The 20,742-nt window shown below is 43.5% G+C and overlaps 1 protein-coding gene across 1 annotated transcript in view; it reads left to right on the top strand.

Moving 5' to 3' along the window:
• Positions 1 to 20,742, top strand: part of RAP2C (RAP2C, member of RAS oncogene family) — a 77,943-nt gene that overhangs the window by 30,891 nt on the left and 26,310 nt on the right. Inside the window, exon 3 of the mRNA XM_073599167.1 lies at positions 6,990 to 7,307. Coding sequence (XP_073455268.1) covers positions 6,990 to 7,268 — 279 coding nt within the window. The 3' untranslated portion in view covers positions 7,269 to 7,307. The remainder of the gene's footprint in view (positions 1 to 6,989; positions 7,308 to 20,742) is intronic.

Raw genomic sequence — 20,742 nt, 5'->3', positions numbered from 1 at the left:
CATTTGGGTGCCGTCTCCCGGATGCTCTGGCAATGTTCCTGACGTGGTTCCTTTGTACATCCCCTGCTGATGACCCCTACCTGGACATATTCATTAAGCTTGTTTAAGCCTTCGTAATAAAGGGTCCAAGCTCTCTGGTAAGAGTCCCAACCTATTGTGGTGGTGACGTGTTCACTTGGTGAAGGGATTGGATAACCTTATCCACAGTTGAATAATGAAGTTTGCCATTTGACCATATGGTCCGTTTGAGAGACTGATTTTTCTAGACTGTTTATTTAGATTGGTGCTTGTAACTTCCCCCACTGCCGCACCCCTGGCTGTCCCCCTCTATGCTCCCTGTGTCCTCTGGGTCCCCCTCTGTGTCCTTCTCCGGTCCCCCCATGTCCCGGATCTTTCAGGAAGGAGCCTGTAAATCTGCAATTTACCGGCTCCTTCCTTTTCTGAATTCACATAACTGTGTTTACGATACTTCAGTTTATGAATGGAGAGGAGCCGCTGTCTCCTGCCCATTCATCTTCAGTGCAGCTGAGGCTGCTGAGACAGGGACTGGGGAATCTGTGTCCTCAGTCCCTTTTCCTGTCTCAAAGGGGAGATGTCAGGGGCCTGTTTAGACTCCTGACATCTCACCAAAGCCCCCCCCCCCCCCAACAGGGCTGAAAAAAAAAGTAATATTTCAAAGTTAAATCGTAAAAAAAATTGAAAAAACCCTGACACCGTCCACTCCCCCCCCCAAAAAAAAGCATTGCAAAAAAAACAAAATTGTACTGACACAGTCGAGACTACGCCTCATCAGTGCTGCATATTAGTGTGTACTGTCACATGAAATTTAAAAAAAGGATTGGTAATTTGGTATTGGCGAGTACTTGGAAAAAAAGTATTGGTACTTGTACTAGGTCTTAGAAAAGTGGTATTGGTGCAACCCTAATTAGTATATTCTGACGGGGGGGTACAAAAGCTCACCTGGGGGGATCCACGCATCCACACGGCTTGCCTGTGTTTGGATGCATGGGGGTGTGGTGGTTTGTTTTTTTTGTTTTTTTCTTCAATCAGCTTTTAGAATGGGGAAAAGTCAGTGTGTGTAGCCAGCTCTACTGTATTGAAGATAAAATTACTACCTGTCACTCTTTGATGCATTATGACAGTGTCAGGTATGTAAACATTGGGGCTTTCTGGAGCTTTGTAATGCAAATCTAGACTTCCGCTAGGAGTTTAGTGCTTGACTCTCCACCCACCCTCCTATCTTCTGTGACAAATGTAAAACATTGCTATGCCTTTGTGAAATGTGCTTATCTATTATTTTAATCCATGCCTGGCATATTCTCCAATTCACAAACATTCAGTGATGATCCTCCAAGCAATTGTAGGTGTATATTCTAATCTGAACGAACCTGTTTCTTCCCACTTTAAAAAGTCTACAGAGCATTCATGTGCATTTAAGTATACCTAAATTGTATATAGATCTGAATGCAGCAGTATTGTATGCTTTGGTCTGCTGCTTCTAGCTATATGTTTCAAAAAAAGACAATCCTGGATCCATGATCCAAGTTTTTGGTGCACACATATAAACATGTGTGCATTAGATGGGGCCCACTGGAAAGCTAGTCTTTTGTCATTTCCTGGAGTTGTATTTTAAAGGATTGAACCCCATTGCATGAACTCCTGCCTCCTGTACCAGAGTAGTTCGTTCTTTCTTTTTTTTTTTTTTCTCTCACAGGGCAGATGTGGTTAAGTATTGACATTAATTTTACATTAGGACTGTCATCATACACTGTACTTTTTAACTTTAATGATAATGCCCTGAGTATTGTTCAAGCTAATGTTTCTTCTGAACCAGTCAGATCTCTTAGCAGTGTGGTTTGTCTCTCCTTTCTTAATAGTCTTGTAACCTGCCCTTCTCCCTTAATGCTGTGGGTTTGGCAGAAACGCCTTTGAAGCATGCCTCATCCCTAAATTAGATCTAGCTATTTTGTAGAATTGGCAAACATCGTCGTCATTTTGCAACCGTTTTGTGTACAGTTTAATTTTTACATTTCTGAATCGCAGTACTACAATGCCTTGTGCAACATGAGGTCTAAAAACATTGTATGCATGGGAATGCTAATTATTTGACATTGAAATCTCACCAAGTAATTAAGTGAACCCGTTGCTTTGCTCTACATGAGCAATGGATAGTCCGATTTGGTCCATCTAAAAAACTGCAAGGTCGGCCCATCCGTGTGAAAGGGGCCTTATTGTGCCCGGGAGAGACATTTGACGGCTGTGACTGGACAGGGCTGCACATTGTATTGAGTGATACTTGCATTAAGGGGCCCTGTGCTTTCAGGGACAAAGGTCCAGAACACAGGTCCTTTGAGTTCCTGACCTCTGTCCCTAAATGCTTAGGGCTCTAAAGGGAAGTACCACATGGTATGGCGTTCAGCCTGCCATAGACTTTGACAGACTACAGGCAACCAGGCTGAATGCTGCATACTAAAACACCGGGAAGGGACACACTGCACCTAGACAGCTCAGTGTGCAAAATGCCTAACACTACACTTTAGTTCATTTTTGGGTGTTCAGAGGTCTCTTGAAGTCTGACAGCTGCTGTCCAGTCTACTGCCTGACAGTATACACTATTTCCCTGAATTAAGGTGACCTTTGACACAAGTCAAAGGGTCAAGCTCAGACCCTTTAGTAAATAAAGCTTAAACTACATTTAAACCTTCAGTAAATAAAACTGCCTAATTTTAAGCCTGAAAAATCAGTCTGGTCATGTCTTTCTGTTGACAGTAATCCTGCTGAATATATAGGTCAAGCATTCAGAGACCTTACAGCCATAAGGTTTTTGGTGTCTTTCACAAAGAGATGGGGAAGGTGCACAGAGCATGTTCCTCATGATCTTGCTGAAATGTGAGACCCCCACCCTGCAGCATGTGGAAGAGTTACAAAGAAGCAGTCTCATTAACTAGTTGCGGACTTTGGTCATGCTATACACGACCCAAAAAACATCATTGTACACAGGGTGTATTTAAAGTGTTACTAAACCCACAACAGTAAAGTCAATCTGTATATGCAGTAAAGCATGCTTGTTATATTTACTATGGAACCTAAGGGGTTAATCCTCTGAATTGCGTGAAAAGGCTGTTTGATCCAGTCTTCCTTGATCCTCCCCTTCTTCCTTAGCACTGTCCAGACCAAGTCTGTGGTCATGCAGCCTCATAGAACAGTCAGAGGAGAATGAAAAGTCCTACAAGCTTTAACTAGTGCTTGGCAGGTATTTCCATGGGGCTCACATACTGTACATTGCAGTTTACTAATCCTTGGCTATGATGGCTGCATTGGTTTTGTTTTTAGGATTTTTTCCCCCTGTTTTCACCTGGTGATCTAGCCAGTAACACGCCTCCTGTATTACAGTGCCACCACGCTGGATGGAGGAGCACAGGGGCACCTTTGGAGGGCAGTATTGTTAATCTGGAGGGAGGGAAGTGATAATATAATCAATAAAGGTTTTACATAAAGAAAACCATCATAAGCACTTCCTTGAGTAGTAAATGGTTTGTCTCAACCCTGTAACTGCTGCATCTGCAGGACAGCTCGTTCTGATGAAAAACAGACATACTGGCTGGATCACCAGGTAAAACTAAGGGAAAGAGAGCCTAAAGAAAACTAAAGTAGCCATCAATTCTAAGAATTAGCTGCAATACAATGTTTGCTTTTGGGTTTAACACCACTTTAAGGAAGAACTCCAGCTTTTCCTCCCCAAAACAGATGCATTGTGTATGTAAATGAATCACAGCCATGCTGACAGTCTGTGTAACCTACCTCCCATAGCTGTATACAGCAGGTTTCAGATGTCGCTCATCCTTCAGACTGAATTTCTAAGTTTTCTGACTTCCTGTTTCTTTCCTTTCCCAGTCCTGATACTACAAGTCCCATCGCCCTTTGAGCCTCTGTAGCTTCAGAGCAGGCTTTGAGAGTCACTTGTACCAGTTCTGGGATGTGATGTGGGTGGGTCTTAGGGTTACTGTGGGTGTTTCTGGGCCTTCATGTGGGTGGTAAAAAGTGTTGATGTGTCATATCTCCTCCTGTGTCTTTCCTGTCTTGTAGAATGACAAAGAATAATGGTTTACTGCAGGGGTATCCAACCTTTAGATGTTCCTGGGCCACATTGCAAGAAGAGGAATTGTCTTGGGCCGCACATAAAATACACTAAGGATAACTGATGAACAGAAAAATTCAGGCTGATCTCAAGTTAGCGATTAGGATTCATGTACACTAGCAGCTCCTAAACTTGCGTTTAGGAGCATTTGGGCGTTTTTTTTGCCAAAGCTCCTAAACTCGACTACATAAAACTGTGTGTCCATGTACACATAGGCTTTTAGGATAGTTTAGGAGCTGCTGAGGTTAGAGGAGGTTCAACCTCCCCTAATCTCCCTCTCCTGAAAGTGAAAGGATCGGGTTGTGGCCGGAAAACGCGTTAAAATCGCAGCACAATTTTGCCGCGTTTTGCGGTTTCCCTCAGCCAGCGGTCAAAGTAATTCAAGTGCACATGAAGCCTTAAGCTGCATTCACACATGAGTGTTTTCAGCTCGTAAAACGCCTGAAAGAGGCCCAACACGCAAAATCCCATTAATTTCAGTGGCACCTGTTTACATCTGAGCTTTTTGTCACCTGAAGCAAAACGTCTGGAAAAACGCCCTAAGCTCAAAAAAGAACATGAGCTTCTTTGGGGCACATTTCAGGCATATTTCTGCTTTTTACAATGGTTAGCTGTACAAAATCACCGCAAAATCGCGATAAAAACGCCCGACTTTGAAGCGCTCAGGTGTGACTGCAACCTTAATGATATAGATGTGTCAATCTGAGTAAAAAAAATGTTCATTTTTCAAAATATTTTGTTATAAAAGTAAGAGGGCAACCTATAACTAGTGTGCTATTTGACACTGATTTTGATTAACTAAAACATCAATATTTGATTTTATGGATGTAGTAGCAGTGCTCAATGAATTTTGAATGCTCATTGGATATTTTGGTTGTTTTGCCCTTTGTGTGGTTCATCCTTAAAGTGGGAGTCCAGCGAAAAATTTTTTTTTTTTTTTTAGATGTCAGCAGCTGCAAATACTGCAGCTGCTGACTTTTTTAAAATAAGAACACTCACCTGTCCTGGGGTCCAGCGATGTCGGCACCCGAGACCGAACCGTGCCTCGATCCTTGGGTGCTGCCGCCGCCATTGTCAGTAAGGGAATCAGGAAGTAAACCGTTGCGGCTTCACTCCCCGGTTCCCTACTGCGCATGCGCAAGTCGCGCTGCGCGTTCTCAATGGTCCCCGCTATCTCCTGGGACCTGTGTCTTTCCCAGGAGACAGCGGGGGAGTGCGGGAGGGGCGTGACTCCCGCGGGAGTCTATTCCCGGAAGTGGGTGCAGATACCTGTATTATACAGGTATCTGCACCCCCCTCCCCCCCCTGAAAGCTGCCAATTGTGACACCGGAAGGGGGGAGGAATCCGATGAGCGGAAGTTCCACTTTTGGGTGGAACCCCGCTTTAAACAGTTGCTCACAAATATAGATGCTGCCAAAAACTGAAAACCTGAATAAGGCATGATTGTAAAGGATGGGGTATTTTTCTTTGGGGAGAGAAAACTTCTAAAAGTCTGGTAAAGAGACTGTTAGATTTTTCTGACCGTGTCTCTGTTAGAAGTGTAAATGCATTTTTACAAAAAAAAAACCCCAACGTTTTTAAATGGGTTGTAAACACTCGTGCTTTTTCACCTTGATGCATCCTATGCATTAAGGTGAAAAAACTTCCATCACTGACCATCCCCCCCCCCCCCCATTTTACTCACCTGAGCCCTGTAATTCCCACGCTGGCTCACCTTCTCTGCCCATTGTCTCGGCTCTTGATTAGATAGATTGATAGCGCAGCCATTGGCTCCCGCTGCTGTCAATCGAATCCAATGACGTGGGGGGCGGGGCAGAGTCTGGCATTCTGTGTCTATGGACGCAAATGCTGGAATCAGGAGTGCACCCGCACGGGGACCCCCAAGGAGATCGCTTCTCCTAGGTTGTTTCCCAATGCGGGGAGGAGCCGTGAGCGCCGTTGGGTGACCCCAGAAGATGAGAATCGGGCCACTCTGTGCAAAACGAATTGCACAGTGGAGGGAAGTATGATATGTTTGTTATTTTAAAAAAACAAGGGTTTAGTAACCCTTTAAAGTAAGTTTATGCTTTTGTGGTGGCCCACATTCATAGCTGTCTTGGGCCACATGCGGCCCTTGGGCTGCAGGTTGGACACCCCTGCCTTAGTGCAAGACTACAGAGGAAGGCTATGGGAGGTTATTATGAAGGTATTTCCTTCATATGTAAATTAATTCCTTCGCAGAGAGCAAGACTCTGAGGGGTGGGACTCTCCCTGTTCACACTGGGCGGCATATTTAACTGGGCAGGATTGAATTCTGATTGTGATCCATTCCATCCTGCCCAGCAGCAGCACAGCTAGCTTTCAGAACAGGCTGTGTATGAAGGTGTTTCCTCCTTGAATAATGCTGCGATCTGTGAGGCGGGACTTGGGAGGTTTGTAATCTACTTGTAGGTGTGACTGGGTGAGATTAAATGCTAATTGGGATGTATTCAATCCCATCTACCATTAGAGCTGTGAAAGAAGTTACATATTTTGCAGAGTCTGAAAGACTACAAAGGGGAGTGTTAGACTCTTGCTGCTGCAGGAGGTGGCCGTGGAGGGAACAGTCTAGCAGCAGGATGTCACATGATACAAAACAACTTAACCCAGAATAGAAGGAGATATGCAGACAACAGAGCAACTTTGCACGAGTTATGATCTAGGCAGGGATTGATCATTACATTCAGTTCTAGTAAAAAGAAAGTTAGCGTTCAGCTTTAACAAAAAATCTGCTTTAGGAAGGTCTACATTTAAACTCAATAGAAACCATTTTTGATTGTAAACTACATTGTATGAGCTATTTTAATTTAGTTGATTTTTGTTTTTATCCAGGATATCAAGCCAATGCGGGACCAAATAGTCAGAGTAAAGAGATATGAGAAGGTACCTCTTATTCTGGTCGGTAACAAGGTTGACCTGGAGTCTGAGCGAGAAGTCATGTCTACAGAGGGCCGCTCTCTAGCTCAGGAATGGGGCTGTCCTTTTATGGAGACATCTGCCAAGAGCAAGACTATGGTGGATGAACTGTTTGCGGAGATCGTCAGGCAAATGAACTATGCATCTCTGCCTGAGAAGCAGGATCAGTGTTGTACAACATGCACTGTTCAATGAGACACTCAGAGGGACCTCAAACGTGGCCATAAAGAGCAGGTCAGTGTCCTGCCTTTCTGTGTTTAGGAATGCCTTTTAATAGTTTTCTCTACTCAATATGAATCTGTTGGCTTTTTGGCTTTTGCTGTAGAGTTGGGGAGTGATTAATAACGAGTGGGAGAGTTTGCTGGATGAGACCCACCTTTTAATCCTCCTGCTTTGCAGAATGCTGTTCCTAAACAGGATTTTAGGGGTTAGGTTAATTTTTAGGTCTTGTTTACACCAGAGGCAACATTTGTATTACTTCCTGACCACCTAGCAATGTTCTTCATTGATTTTAAAATGATCAGATAGAGCTGTGAACATGCATGTGTTATAGTTGTCTTGCGTCACGGCGAGGCAAAAATGATGCAGCTGCTGCAGCGTTCGGCAGGTGTTGAAGCTTTGAAACGGCGTCTGTTGACTTCTGTTGTAGTGCATCTTAAAAGCTATAGGCATTAGGGATGGGCGAACGGTTCGGCCCGAACTTTGGTTGTTCGGATGTTCTGCAAACACCAAACCATATGCAGTGTTTGGGGCAAATTCAAAAGCTGCCGAAACACCGTTGGTCTATGGGACACTAACATGAAAAATCAAAAGTGCTCATTTTAAAGGCTTATATGCAAGTTATTGTCATAAAAAGTGTTTGGGAACCCGGGTCCTGCCCAAGGGGATATGTATCAATACAAAATCTTTTTTTTAAAACTGCCGTTTTTTCGGGAGCAGTGATTTTTTTTTTTTATGCTTAAAGTGAAACAATAAAAATGAAATATACCTTTAAATATCGTGCCTGGGGGTGTCTATAGTATGCGTTTTAAAGTGGCGCATTTTTCCTGTGTTTAGAACGGTACCGCAGCAAAATGACATTTCTAAAGGAAAAGTTGTCATTTTAAAACTGATCGTGGCTTTAATGAATTGTCGGGTCTCGGCAATATAGATAAAACTCATTGAAATAAAGGGCATGGTATGAGTACTTGTCCTAAGCTGTCTCTTGTCTTTATCATTTTTGACACTTTTTTTTTTGGTGAAATGGTAGGGGTACAATGTACCCGTTACCAATTCACATGGGGGGGGGCAGGATCTGGGGGTCCCCTTGTTAAAGGGAGGCTTTCAGATTCCGATAAACCCCCCCCCCGCCCGTATACCCCCACAACCACCGGGCAAGGGTTGTGGGGATGAGGCCCTTGTCCCCATCAACATGGGGACAAGGTGCTTTGGGGGGCTACCCCAAAGCACCCTCCCCATGTTGAGGGCATGTGGCCTGGTACAGTTCAGGGGGGGGCGCTCTCTCTCCCCCCCCCTCTTTTCCTGCAGCCTGGCAGGTTGCGTGCTCGGATAAGGGTCTGGTATGGATTTTGGGGGGGCCCCTATGCCTTTTTTTTTTTTTTTTTTTATTTGACAAAGGGTTCCCCTTAATTTCCATATCAGACCTAAAAGGCCTGGTATGGGTTTTAGGGGGACCCCCACGCTATATATTTTACATTTTGGTTCGGGGTTCTACTTAATATTCATACCAGACCCAAAGGGCCTGGTAATGGACTGGGGGGCCCCAGTGCCGTTTTTTTTTTTTTCAATGAGTTTTATCTATATTGCCGAGACCCGACAATTCATTACAGCCGCAATCAGTTTTAAATGATGATTTTTTCTTTAGAAATGTCATTTTGCTGCGGTATTGTTCTAAGCATGGGAAAAATGCACCACTTACTGTAGACACCCCCCTAGGCACGATATTTAAAGGAATATTTCATTTTTATTGTTTCACTTTATGGATTAAAAAAAATCCCCCCCCCCCCCAAAAAAAAAAAAAAAAAAAAGCCGTTTTAAAAAACGTTTTTTTTGCATCGATACATGGAGCAGGACCCGGGTCCCAAAACACTTTTTATGATAATAACTTGCATATGAGCCTTTAAAATGAGCACTTTTGATTTTTCATGTTCGTGTCCCATAGACTTTAACGGTGTTTGTGTTCTTCTGAATTTTTTGTATGTTCTGGTGCGAACCAAACCGGGGGGGATGTCCGGCTCATCCCTAATAGGCATGTTTAAGATGCAGTTGCAAAGCGATAAGAGTGCTCAGGGTGAGGCAAGAAAAATTTGCATGGAGAGCATTTTGCTTGACAAGATGTGAAATTGTGTGTAACGCATCTGTAATGTGTATGAATGCTGTAAGCCCCATTATTACCAGTTAAAAGCAACATTCTAATTATGTATCGGTATGAACATAGCCTTAAAATGGTATTAAAGGTAGAGGTCAACCGATTCTCTGGCCGATGCCGGCCGATATTTAGAAATCGCGGCGGCCGGTGGCTGATATATGATGCCGATATTTATTTATTTCTTTTTCCCTTCATCTCATAAAATCTAACAGTTAGACCCTTTTTAGCACTGGAGCATTTTTCAGGCGCTTTTGAGCTAAAAAATAGCGCCTGTAAAGTGCCTGCAAAACGGCTCCCCGGCAGTCTCAGTGTGAACGCCCGAGTGCTTTCACACTGAGGCGATGCGCTGGCAGGATGTTAAAAAAAAAAAAAAAAAAAAAAAAAGTCCTGCAAGCAGCATCTTTGGAGCAGTGTATATACCGCTCCTCCACCACTCCTGCCCATTGAAATGAATGCGCACCGCTGCCAAAGCGCCTGCAAAGCGTTTCGGCGGCGCATTTCATCGGCCGCTAGCTGGGTTATAAGCGCCCCGCTAGCAGCCGAATAGCGCCGCTAAAATGACGGTAAAGCGCCGCTAAAACTAGCAGCGTTTTATCGTCAACGCCTGCCCGCTCCAGTGTGAAAGCAACCTTAATTAATAAGTGATACAGAAAATTTCTTACATTTAAACATTTATTAAACAAAACAAACCTCCAATCAGTTCACTTGTATGTATAATTTAGATAAAAAAAAAAAAAAACAAAAAACAAAAAACTATATCTTAAATATTAACCACTTAAGGACCAGTCTCGTTTTGGATTTTAGGTGTTTCCATGTTTAAAACAGAAAATTCGGCCACTAGAAAATTACTTAGAACCCCCAAACATTATATATGTTTTTTTTTTTTCTAACACCCTAGAGAATAAAATGGCGGTCGTTGCAGTACTTTTTTTTTGCACCGTATTTGCGCAGCAGTCTTATAAGCGCACTTTTTTTGGAAAAAAAATCACTTTTTTGAATAAAATAAGACAACAGTAAAGTTAGCCCAATTTTTTTTTTATATTGTGAAATATAATGTTACGCCAAGTAAATTGATACCCAACATGTCACGCTTCAAAATTGCCCCCGCTCGTGGAATGGCGTCAAATTTTTACTCTCAAAAATCTCCTTAGGCGACGTTTAGAAAATTCTACAGGTTGCATGTTTTGTGTTAGAGGAGTTCCAGGGCTAGAATTATTGCTCTCGCTCTACCGGTCTCGGCAATACCTGACGTGTGGTTTGACCACCGTTTTCATATGCGGGTGCTACTCGCGTATGCGTTCGCTTCTGCGCGCGAGCTTGTCGGGACGGGGAGTTTTTAAAAAAAATGTTTTCATTTCTTTTACATTATTTTATTTTTACACTGTTTAAAAAAAAAAAAAAAATTTGTCACTTTTTATTCCTATTAAAAGGAATGTAAACATCCCTTGTAATAGAAAAAAGCATAACAGGACCTCTTAAATATGAGATCTGGGGTCAAAAAGACCTCTGATCTCATATTTACACTAAAATGCAATAAAAAAAAAAAAAGTCATTTAAAAAAATTGAAAAAAAATATGCCTTTAAGAGGCGTGGGCAGAAGTGACGTTTTGACGTCGCTTCCGCCCAGCAGTGTCATGGAGACGAGTGGGCGCCATCTTAGCCTCACTCGTCTCCAGGCACAGGAGGGAGACGGACGCGATCGCCTCTGCCTCTACCGACGGCTCCGGTAAGCGGCGAAGGGCACCGGATCGCGGCGGGGGGGCCCTCTCCTGCCACTGATTTAAAAGTGATTTCACGGCGAACCCGCCACAGGGACCACTTTTATCAGAAAGCCGGCCGCCGCACGGAAACGGGGATACCGGGGTTATGGCAGCTAGCTGCTGCCATAACAACGATATCCGCCGACAAACTTTGGACGTGCATCAGCGTGCGGCGGTCCAAAAGTGGTTAAATACACAAAAACAGGTAATAAAAACTTTTGGATGAAAAAAAAAAAGGGCTAATTTTACTGTTTTAGTTTTTTTTTTTTATAATTCATTAGTGTATTTTTTCCCCAAAAAAAATATTGCAACAACCGCTATTTTATTCCCTAGGATCTCTGTATGTGTGTGTGTGTGTGTATATATATATATATATATATATATATATATATATATATATATATATATATATATATATATATATATATATATATAATTTTTGGGGGTTCTAAGTGATTTTCTAGCAGAAAATACAGGATTTTTACTTGTAAGCAACAAGTGTCAGAAAAGATTTAGTCTTTAAATGGTTAAACTGAGAACTCCTCCACTTGGAGTTCAGTTTATTGATAAGTTGAAACATTGTATCTCTTATTGGTTCTTTTATCAGACTTGGCAGGCTGCCCAGAGAGGACAAACAAGTCGCTCCACGGAAGACTTCAGAGCCGGTTCACACTAGAACGACTTGTCAGGCGACTTCGCCGCCTGACAAGTAGCGTCCCATTCTGTACAATGGAACCGTTCTAATCGGAGCGACGCAAGTTGCTCCGACTTAGAAAAAGGTTCCTGTACTACTTTGTGGGCGACTTGCATAGACTTCTATATAGAAGTCGTTTTGCAAGTCGCCGCTGCAGTCGTGTTCAAGTCGTCTGAGGCAGTCGCGCTGGAAGTCGTGCTGCCTCAGTGTGAACCGACAGTCAGGCAACTTGCATTGACTTCTATTACAGAAGTAATTTGCAAGTCGCGCTGAAGTTATAATCGGCCTTTTTTATCAGCACAATCGGCCGATGCCGATTTTAATTAAAAAACGCCATATATCGGTCAACCTCTAATTAAAGGTTCAGCTTTTAAAAAAACAAACCTGTTATACTTGCCTGCACCTATGCAGCGGTTTTGCACAGAGCAGCCCTGATGCAGCGGCTTGCTATGAGGGCACTGGTGCATGCTTGCTCCTGAGCCCTGCTCTGTGTGTCCATAAGAGACACAGAGCCGCGGCTCGGCCCGCCCCCGCTCTCTCCTCATTGGCTCACTGGCTGTGTTTGACAACAGTGGGAGCCAATGGCTCATATTGCTGTAACAGCCAATGAGAAAAGAGACCTGGGACAGCTTAGGCTCTCATGCACATTGCTGGCTTGAGAGGGGCTCAGGTGAGTATTAGGGGAGCTGTGGGGGGAGCAGCGCGCAGGTCTTTTTAGTTTCATGCATTCATACTCTGCAATTCCCTGTGCAATGCCCCTCAATACCCTGCAATGCCCCCAATACCCCGCAATACTGTGCAGTGCCCCGCAATACTGTGCAGTGCCCCGTAATACTCAGCCATACCGTGCCATGCGCAGCCATACCCTGCCTCTGTATGTGGCCAGGCTGTGGAAGTCTCACACATGTGGTATCGCCTTACTCAGGAGTAGGAGAATCTATTTTGGGGTGTCATTTTTGGTATGTACATGCTATGTGTTAGAAATATTGTATAAATGGACAACTTTGTGTTAAAAAAAAATGTGTTTTAACCACTTCCCGCCGGCTGTCATACGATGTCCATGACTTTGTGCGGGGATATCTGAATGATGGGTGCAGCTACAGGCATCATTCAGATATCAGCTTTTTCTGCCGGCGATTCCCTACACCATGAGAATGATCATAGCGGCTGTTCCGCTGCTTGATCGTTCTTACGGGAGGCGAGAGGAGACTTCCCCCCCCTCCCGCCGCCCCCAGGTGCTTCTACCGACTCAGCGCTACGATCGAAGCCAGGATCTTTTTTTTTTTTTTTTTTTTTTTTAATTATTTCAGGCTTCCCAGCCTAGAGGTGAGATGTGGGGTCTTATTGACCCCATATCTCACTGTAAAGAGGACCTGTCATGCCATATTCTTATTACGAGGGATGTTTACATTCCTTGTAATAGGAATAAAAGTGATCAAAAAATTTATTTTTTGGAAAAAAGCGTCAAACTAAAATAAAGTAAAATGAACAATAAAAAAAAAAAAAATTTTTCCCGTGTGCTTGTATGCAGAAGCGAACGCATACGTAAGTCCCGCCCACATATGAAAATGGTGTTCAAACCACACATGTGAGGTATCGCTGCGATCGGTAGAGCGAGAGCAATAATTTTGGCCCTAGACCTCCTCTGTAACTCACAACATGTAACCAGTAAAAAAATTTTAAAGCGTCTCCTATGGGGATTTTTAAGTAGCGAAGTTTGGTGCCATTCCACAAGCGTGTATCTATTTACTCGGCATAACTTCATCTTTTACATTCTCCAAAAACATTGGGCTAACTTTACTGTTTTGTTTTTGTTTTTTTTAAAGCACAAAACCGCTTTTTTTGTAAAAAAAAAAATTAAAAAAATTGCTGCGCAAACATCGTGCGAGATAAAAAGTTGCAACGACCGCCATTGTGTTCTCTAGGGTCTTTGCTAAAAAAACATGTAATGTTTTGGGGTTCTATGTAATTTTCTAGCAAATAAATGATGTTTTTTACATGTAGGAGAGAAATGTCAGAATTGGCCTGGGTGCTCCAGAACGCCTGAAGGTGCTCCGTGCATGTTGGGCCTCTGTATGTGGCCACGCTGTGTAAAAGTCTCACACATGTGGTATCGCCATACTCGGGAGTAATAGTAGAATGTGTTTTGGGGTGTAATTTGTGGTATGCATATGCTTTGTGCGAGAAATAACTTGCCAATATGACAATTTTGTGAAAAAAAAAAAAAGAAAAATCTTGATTTTGCAAAGAATTGTGGGAAAAAATGGCAACTTCAAAAAACTCATCATGCATCTTTCTAAATACCTTGGAATGTCTTCTTTCCAAAAAGGGGGTCATTTGGGGGGTATTTGTACTTTTCTGGCATGTTAGGTTCTCAAGAAATGAGATAGGCCGTCAGTACTTCAGGTGTGATCAATTTTCAGAGATTGGCACCATAGCTTGTGAACTCTATAACTTTCGCAAAGACCAAATAATATACACCAATTTGGGTTATTTTTACCAAAGATATGTAGCGGTATAAATTTTGGCCAAAATATATGAAGAAAAAATTACTAATTTGCAAAATTTTATAACAGAAATGGAGAAAAATGCATTTTTTTTTTACCGACTTTTCGGTCTTTTTTTCTTTAATAGCGCAAAAAATAAAGAACCTAGCGGTGATTAAATACCACCAAAAGAAAGCTCTATTTGTGTGAAAAAAAGGACAAAAATTTCATTTGGGTACAGTGTTGCATGACTGTAATTGTCATTCAAAGTGTGAGAGCACCGAAAGCTGAAAATTGGTCTGGTTATTAAGGGGGTTCAAGTGCCCAGTGGTTAAGTGAGTTATTTAGTAACTGAAATACAGTAAATTCTTTAAATTGTACCTCAATCTGTCTTTGTACTCACCTCCTGTAATCTGCTATATGTTGTCATTTAGACTGGAAGAGAGGGGCAGCACTGTAAGCCAATTGGGCCTTAAGGCATTTCATAATGCTTTGAATCTAACAAAAGCTGTGTGCTGCTGATCCATCACTACCTAAGCACAGCCTTCACCAAGCAAGTATTACTATGAATGCTGTGCGGAAAGTGAATGTTCAGGGCACTCTCTTAGCATGTGGATTAGACCCACATGGTATTTCTCTATTCTACAGAGCTCTTATTGCTCTTCATGATCCTGGCTTTCCATCCTTCTTAGCTAAATGGGAGACTGATTTAGATTCCCATCTCACTGACGGCCAAAAGGACAAGATCCTACAATTAGCTCATACTTCATCCCTTGCCTCCAGAATGTCAGAGGTCAACTATAAATTACTCACTAGGTGGCATTACACCCCAGTTAGACTGCATCAAATGTTCCCCGCCAGTTCCCCATTCCCCGTTTAAACAAACCATCTTCTCTCAGCTCCCCATGTACATAAGTACAGTGCATTATAGGACAAAGCATTTTAGATGGGTTTTACATATATTAGCACCCAACATTCAGCATGGAACATCAATCCATATCACTCCCTACCTCTTACACTCGCGTATCTTCCTAACTCACTGTATCTGTAGAGTCCAGCCACGCCTGCCAAACCTTCGAGAATTTCTTAGGGCAACCTCTGGCGTGATATGCTGCTCTGTATAACGGGATGACCGAATTTATCAGTTTTTTCCAAAATAATACCGTAGGGGCATTTGTTTTTTTCCAGTTCAGTAATATTGCTTTTCTACCATAAAACAATCCTATATTCAGTAGGGTGCGATGTGCCCGAGTTGGAACCACCTCCTCCACCAGTCCTATCAAACATACTCTAGGTGTTAATGGGATTGGTACACACAATACCTCTGTTAGACATTCTGTTACTTCTGACCAGAATCTTTGAATGTGTGCACAGCTCCAGAAGACGTGCTCTGCGCCCGCTGGGGCATGTGAGCATCGCCAGCATTGATTACTCACTGATGGGTAGATACGGGACAACCTATCCGGGGTGAGATATATCCGATGTAAGAATTTGAAGTGAATTAGGCGATCCCTGGCTGAAACTAGGTGTTTGAATGGATGATCCCACATGTCATCCCAGTCTTCCCCCTGAATATCTGCGATCTCCCCCTCCCATCTCTCTCTACACTTAGTAATTCCTAGGGGGGTTTTATTAAATAGGGATTTGTATACCGTGGACAACGGTTTGGCCAGGTCCTCCTCTGTCAACATGGACTCCAATGATGAAGGAAAATATTCGACCCTTTGCTCTCTCGTTTGTTCTTTAAAAGCGTGTCTCAGTTGTAAGTAACGAAAAAAAAAAGGAATTGGGAAGGTCATGCCTAGCCTTTAGCTGATCAAAAGTGCATAGGTCCCCCTCACATGTAATGTCCTGCAAGGTCTTAATGCCTTTACACGCCCAAATCATAGGGTCAGGGAGTGAGAAAAAGTGCGGAAGCTTCGGGTTCATCCATATGGGGACTGAAGGTGTAATTCCTACGTAACTGGGAGACATTAATGTAGTGGCTACTTCCCAGGCCTTAATTGTTGTTTTCATTGACTCTGTCAGAGGGAGACAGGATTTCGGACCTCTATACAAAGCCAATTTTAAACTTTCGTATGATCCCAGATGTGCAGCCTCCACTACTGTGGCAGAATCACCAGAGTCCGCCGTTAACCACTTCCTAGCGACTACCATCTGTCCGGCAAGAAAATATTTCTGCCAGTCAGGCAGTGCCAGCCCCCCCTGTCCCCATGGTTCCTGCAATATTTTGATACTTATACGTGGGGAATTTGGATACCATATAAATGTTCCAATGATACTATTTAGTGTTTTAAAATAGCCCTTGGGGATCCATATCGGGGAGTGTCGTAGAAAATATAGGATCACTGACAGGTATTTCATTTTTATTAGACTAATCCGCCCGATCAAGGAAAGAGGGAGTGTCTTCCATACCGCCGTTTTTTGTTTAAGCCTGCTAATCAAGGGTAGGAGATTCAGAGACAGATAATCTTGGATATTAGCTGTGACCCTAACCCCCAGGTATGTGAATGAGGATACCCATTGCAATGGTAAGGTATCGTCAGACAGTTTTTTTGCCTCTTTACCTAATGGTAATATGGATGACTTACTCCAATTAACTCTTAACCCCGAAAAAGTGGCGAACCTGTCCAGAATCTCCAACGCCGCCCTAAGAGACGGACCCGGGTCTCTAAGAAACAGAAGCAGATCGTCAGCATATAATGCAATACACTCGCCGATTGATCCCACTTGAATTGCCTGCACCCCCTCCGAACGCCGGAGGGCCCTAGCCAATGGCTCAATTATCAGGGCAAAAAGGAATGGTGAGAGGGGGCACCCCTGCCTGGTGCCCCTACCTATACAAAAGAAATCAGAAACCATGGAACCCAGTCTCACCGCCGTCCTCGGCCTACTGTAAAGCAAGCCGACCCAGCGACGAAAACCAGGACCGAATCCCATGCTCTCCAAAACCCCATGCATATATTGCCAATCCACTGAATCGAAGGCTTTTTCGATATCAATGGAGACAACCACTTTCGCCGGGTACTCAGCATTTTCTATTTGAATATGCGTAAATAGCCTTCTTAAATTTGTATCCGTGGACATACCTGGTATAAACCCTGTTTGATCAATGTCAACCAGAGTCGATATGACCGTGGCTAGCCTTGTGGCTAAAATTTTTGCAAGGATTTTAAGATCCGAGTTAAGTAAAGCTATTGGGCGATAAGACGAGCACAACTGTGAGTCCTTGCCTGGTTTCGGGAGAAGTATCATATAGGCCTCCATCATTGAAGCCGGCAAGGAACCATTCTCCCAGCAGAATTTGAATAGTAGTGTCAATCTATTAGCCAATTGTGACATGTGCGCTTTATAGAAATCAGCGGGAAAGCCGTCTGGGCCAGGGGCTTTACCTGGAGGGAAGGAAAGTATAGCTGCCTCAACCTCCAGCACAGAGATATCTGCCTCCAACCGAGTGGCATCTGTATCAACTAGTTTAGGCATGGAGAGGCTCCGAAGAAGTTCCTCCATTTCAGCCACATCATATGACTGTATTGGGGAGTATAGGGCCTTGTAAAATCCCACAAATTCTTCCAAAATTTCCCCCGGATCTGATAACAATATCCCTGCATTATTCTTTATTACCGGTATACTGACAGGGATTTTTTGGTCTGCCACTAGGTTTGCCAGCAACTTGCCATTTTTGTCCCCCTCAGTGAAAATATTTTCTGCCCTTCTTCTTGCCTCGGTATGCGCCAGTTCTGTGAAATGGACTGCTATTGCTCTTCTACTATGTAGCACGGAGGCATAGTTTGTCTCCGAAGGGGAGTTCGCCTGGAGCTGTGCACATTCCCTTTCTCTAGCTAAAAGAGTTTCCTTTTCTTGATTATGTTCCGTCCTTGCTGCTTTAATTGCTGATATAAATACACCTCTTGTTACCGCTTTCAAAGTATCCCATACTATTGTCGGATCAGCCGTATCCACATTTGTCACCCAGAAGGTTTCAATGGCAGCCTGAACATGCGTGGCTACTTGCTCCTCTTGCAACCATCCCGGTGCCAATCTCCAACCCCCCTTGTGTCCTCTAGTGGGATATGACATTGTGACCAACAGAGGATTATGATCCGAAGTCCCTCCGGCTAGGTAATCAGATGCACATACACTGTGTAGGAGTTGGGCATTCCCAAATGCTAAGTCTATTCTGGCTGATGATTTGTGGGTGGTAGACAAATGTGAATACGACACAACCCCGGGGTTTTTCCATCTCCACACCTCCGTCAAGTTCGCCACCGAAGCCCATGTGCAGAGATCTGCTGAGGCTGTCCTAACAGCATTAGAGGTATCTAGTGTGGAATCCATTATGCTATTAAAGTCACCCATAAATAACGTAGGTAGATGTAGGTATGGAGCTAGTATGTTTAACAGATCATATAATAACTGTACTTTAAATGGCGGAGGTATATAAACATTTACAAGCAGTATTTTGTGATATGCCAAATCTAACACCAGTGCCACATATCGTCCTCCTGGATCGGAAAACACCTGATGGATATTACATGCAACCGCCTTGCTAATCAAAATGGTTGTGCCTCTAGCATACGTTGAGTATGATGAATGGAAGGACCTCTGTATCCAGGGCCTGCGCAATGCAAGTGTTTTGTTTCCATCCAAATGTGTCTCTTGAAGGAGAACGACATGTGGCTTCACCTGCTTAAGATATTGGAACACAGCCGCTCTTTTAAATTTGTTGTTTAGCCCCCTAACGTTCCATGAGATGATTTTTATCTTATTCTCCATCTATAATAGAAGTTATAGCTAAAGTACCATATTTCCCCACATTAGCACAGTGATAGCCCAACAATATACGTCTGAGAGTGTACTTAGGTAATGAACCATTGCTGTAATCGGTATGCAACATATATGACTGCTGTTTAAACTTTCCCCCCCTGCTGTTATACCAGAAACTAATAACTTTAGAACAAACCAAAAACCAAAAAAACAAAACCAAAAAAGTCCGGTATGCAGCTTTCACCCTGTAACATAAAGCTCCAAAAGAGCTCGACCAAAAGTGTCGATAGTTCGGCATAAAGGAAAAAAAAAAACAAGAAAAATTCCTTTCCTTCCTTGTGCTTCTGAAGACTCCTTATAAGTTCCATGGAGAAGTACAGCCGATTGTGTCTTACTATGCCGAATATGGTGTAATATTGATGAAGAGCGTTCTGGTGTTACACAAACATATAGGCCCCACGGCTCCAACTATTGAATATCGTATGACGGGTAAGGCCACGCAGCTAAAGTGTGATACAGCCTGTGGATGACTCCCACAAGCATTAGTAAGCCAGTGTTATCATTCTCCCCTCTCCACCTCCCAGGGGATCTTCTTCCCCCAGTGATCAGGTCAGGTATGTAGAAAATTTTTGCTGCATAACATGCGATGACAAATGGGCGAAAGAAAAAATATAACTAAAAAATGGAGCAGGCCTGAGCATAAAACCAGGTATTATATGCTGAGGGAAAACAAAATGAACAAAAGGCAAGACTGTACTGAAAAACATTCCTGCAAATGACGACGTTGTCACAGATTTTGATCTAGCCAGTCATTAGCATCTTGTGGGGTTTCAAAAAATTTCACAGTACCTTTATGTTGAACCCGGAGACGACTGGGGTAGAGCATACTGTATTTTAATTCCTTCTCCCGGAGCCGCCTTTTGACCTCCATGAATGAGCGACGTCTTTTCTGGGTCTCAGCCGAGAAGTCGGGGAATAACATTATACGGGCATTCTCAAATTTTAGCTCTTTGTGCTTCCTGGCCTCCGCCAACAGCATGTCGCGGTCCCTATAATTAAGAAACCGTACCAGGAATGGTCTTGGTGGGGCACCTGATGGTCTGGCTCCCGTGGGGACTCTGTGAGCCCTTTCAGCCACATAAGTAGGGGGTAGATCGCCCAGAGACAGCAATATTTTGAAGAATCGCTCTGCAAACGCCGTCGTGTCTGTGCCCTCGGCTCCTTCCGGTAGGCCAACCACTCGTACGTTATTTCGTCTCTGGCGGTCCTCAGCGTCGTCTGCACGGCGCTGCAAGGCCCCCACCATTTCTTTCAGCTCCCGTAGCTGCGATCCCTGATTGTGTGAGGCATCCTCCACTTCAGAAATACGATCCTCCGCGGTGGTAAGTCTGCCCCTAATCTTGTCCAAATCATGGCGGATAAGATTGCATTCCGAGGCCAGTAAATCAATGCGCCCCATCAACTCTGATTTAGAGGCCGCTATAGCCTCTATAATTGGACCTGTTATGGCTGCTGTGTCCAGTTCTATCTCTGCCATGGCGGGAGGATTATCCACGGATTGTGGTGCAGTGGAGACATCCTGCTGCGCCATCTT

The sequence above is a fragment of the Aquarana catesbeiana genome, linkage group LG09, assembly GCF_042186555.1.
Source record: "Aquarana catesbeiana isolate 2022-GZ linkage group LG09, ASM4218655v1, whole genome shotgun sequence".
Classification (NCBI taxonomy): domain Eukaryota; kingdom Metazoa; phylum Chordata; class Amphibia; order Anura; family Ranidae; genus Aquarana; species Aquarana catesbeiana.
Note: the sequence above shows the minus strand (reverse complement) of the source record. Positions and strands in the feature narration are given on the sequence as shown.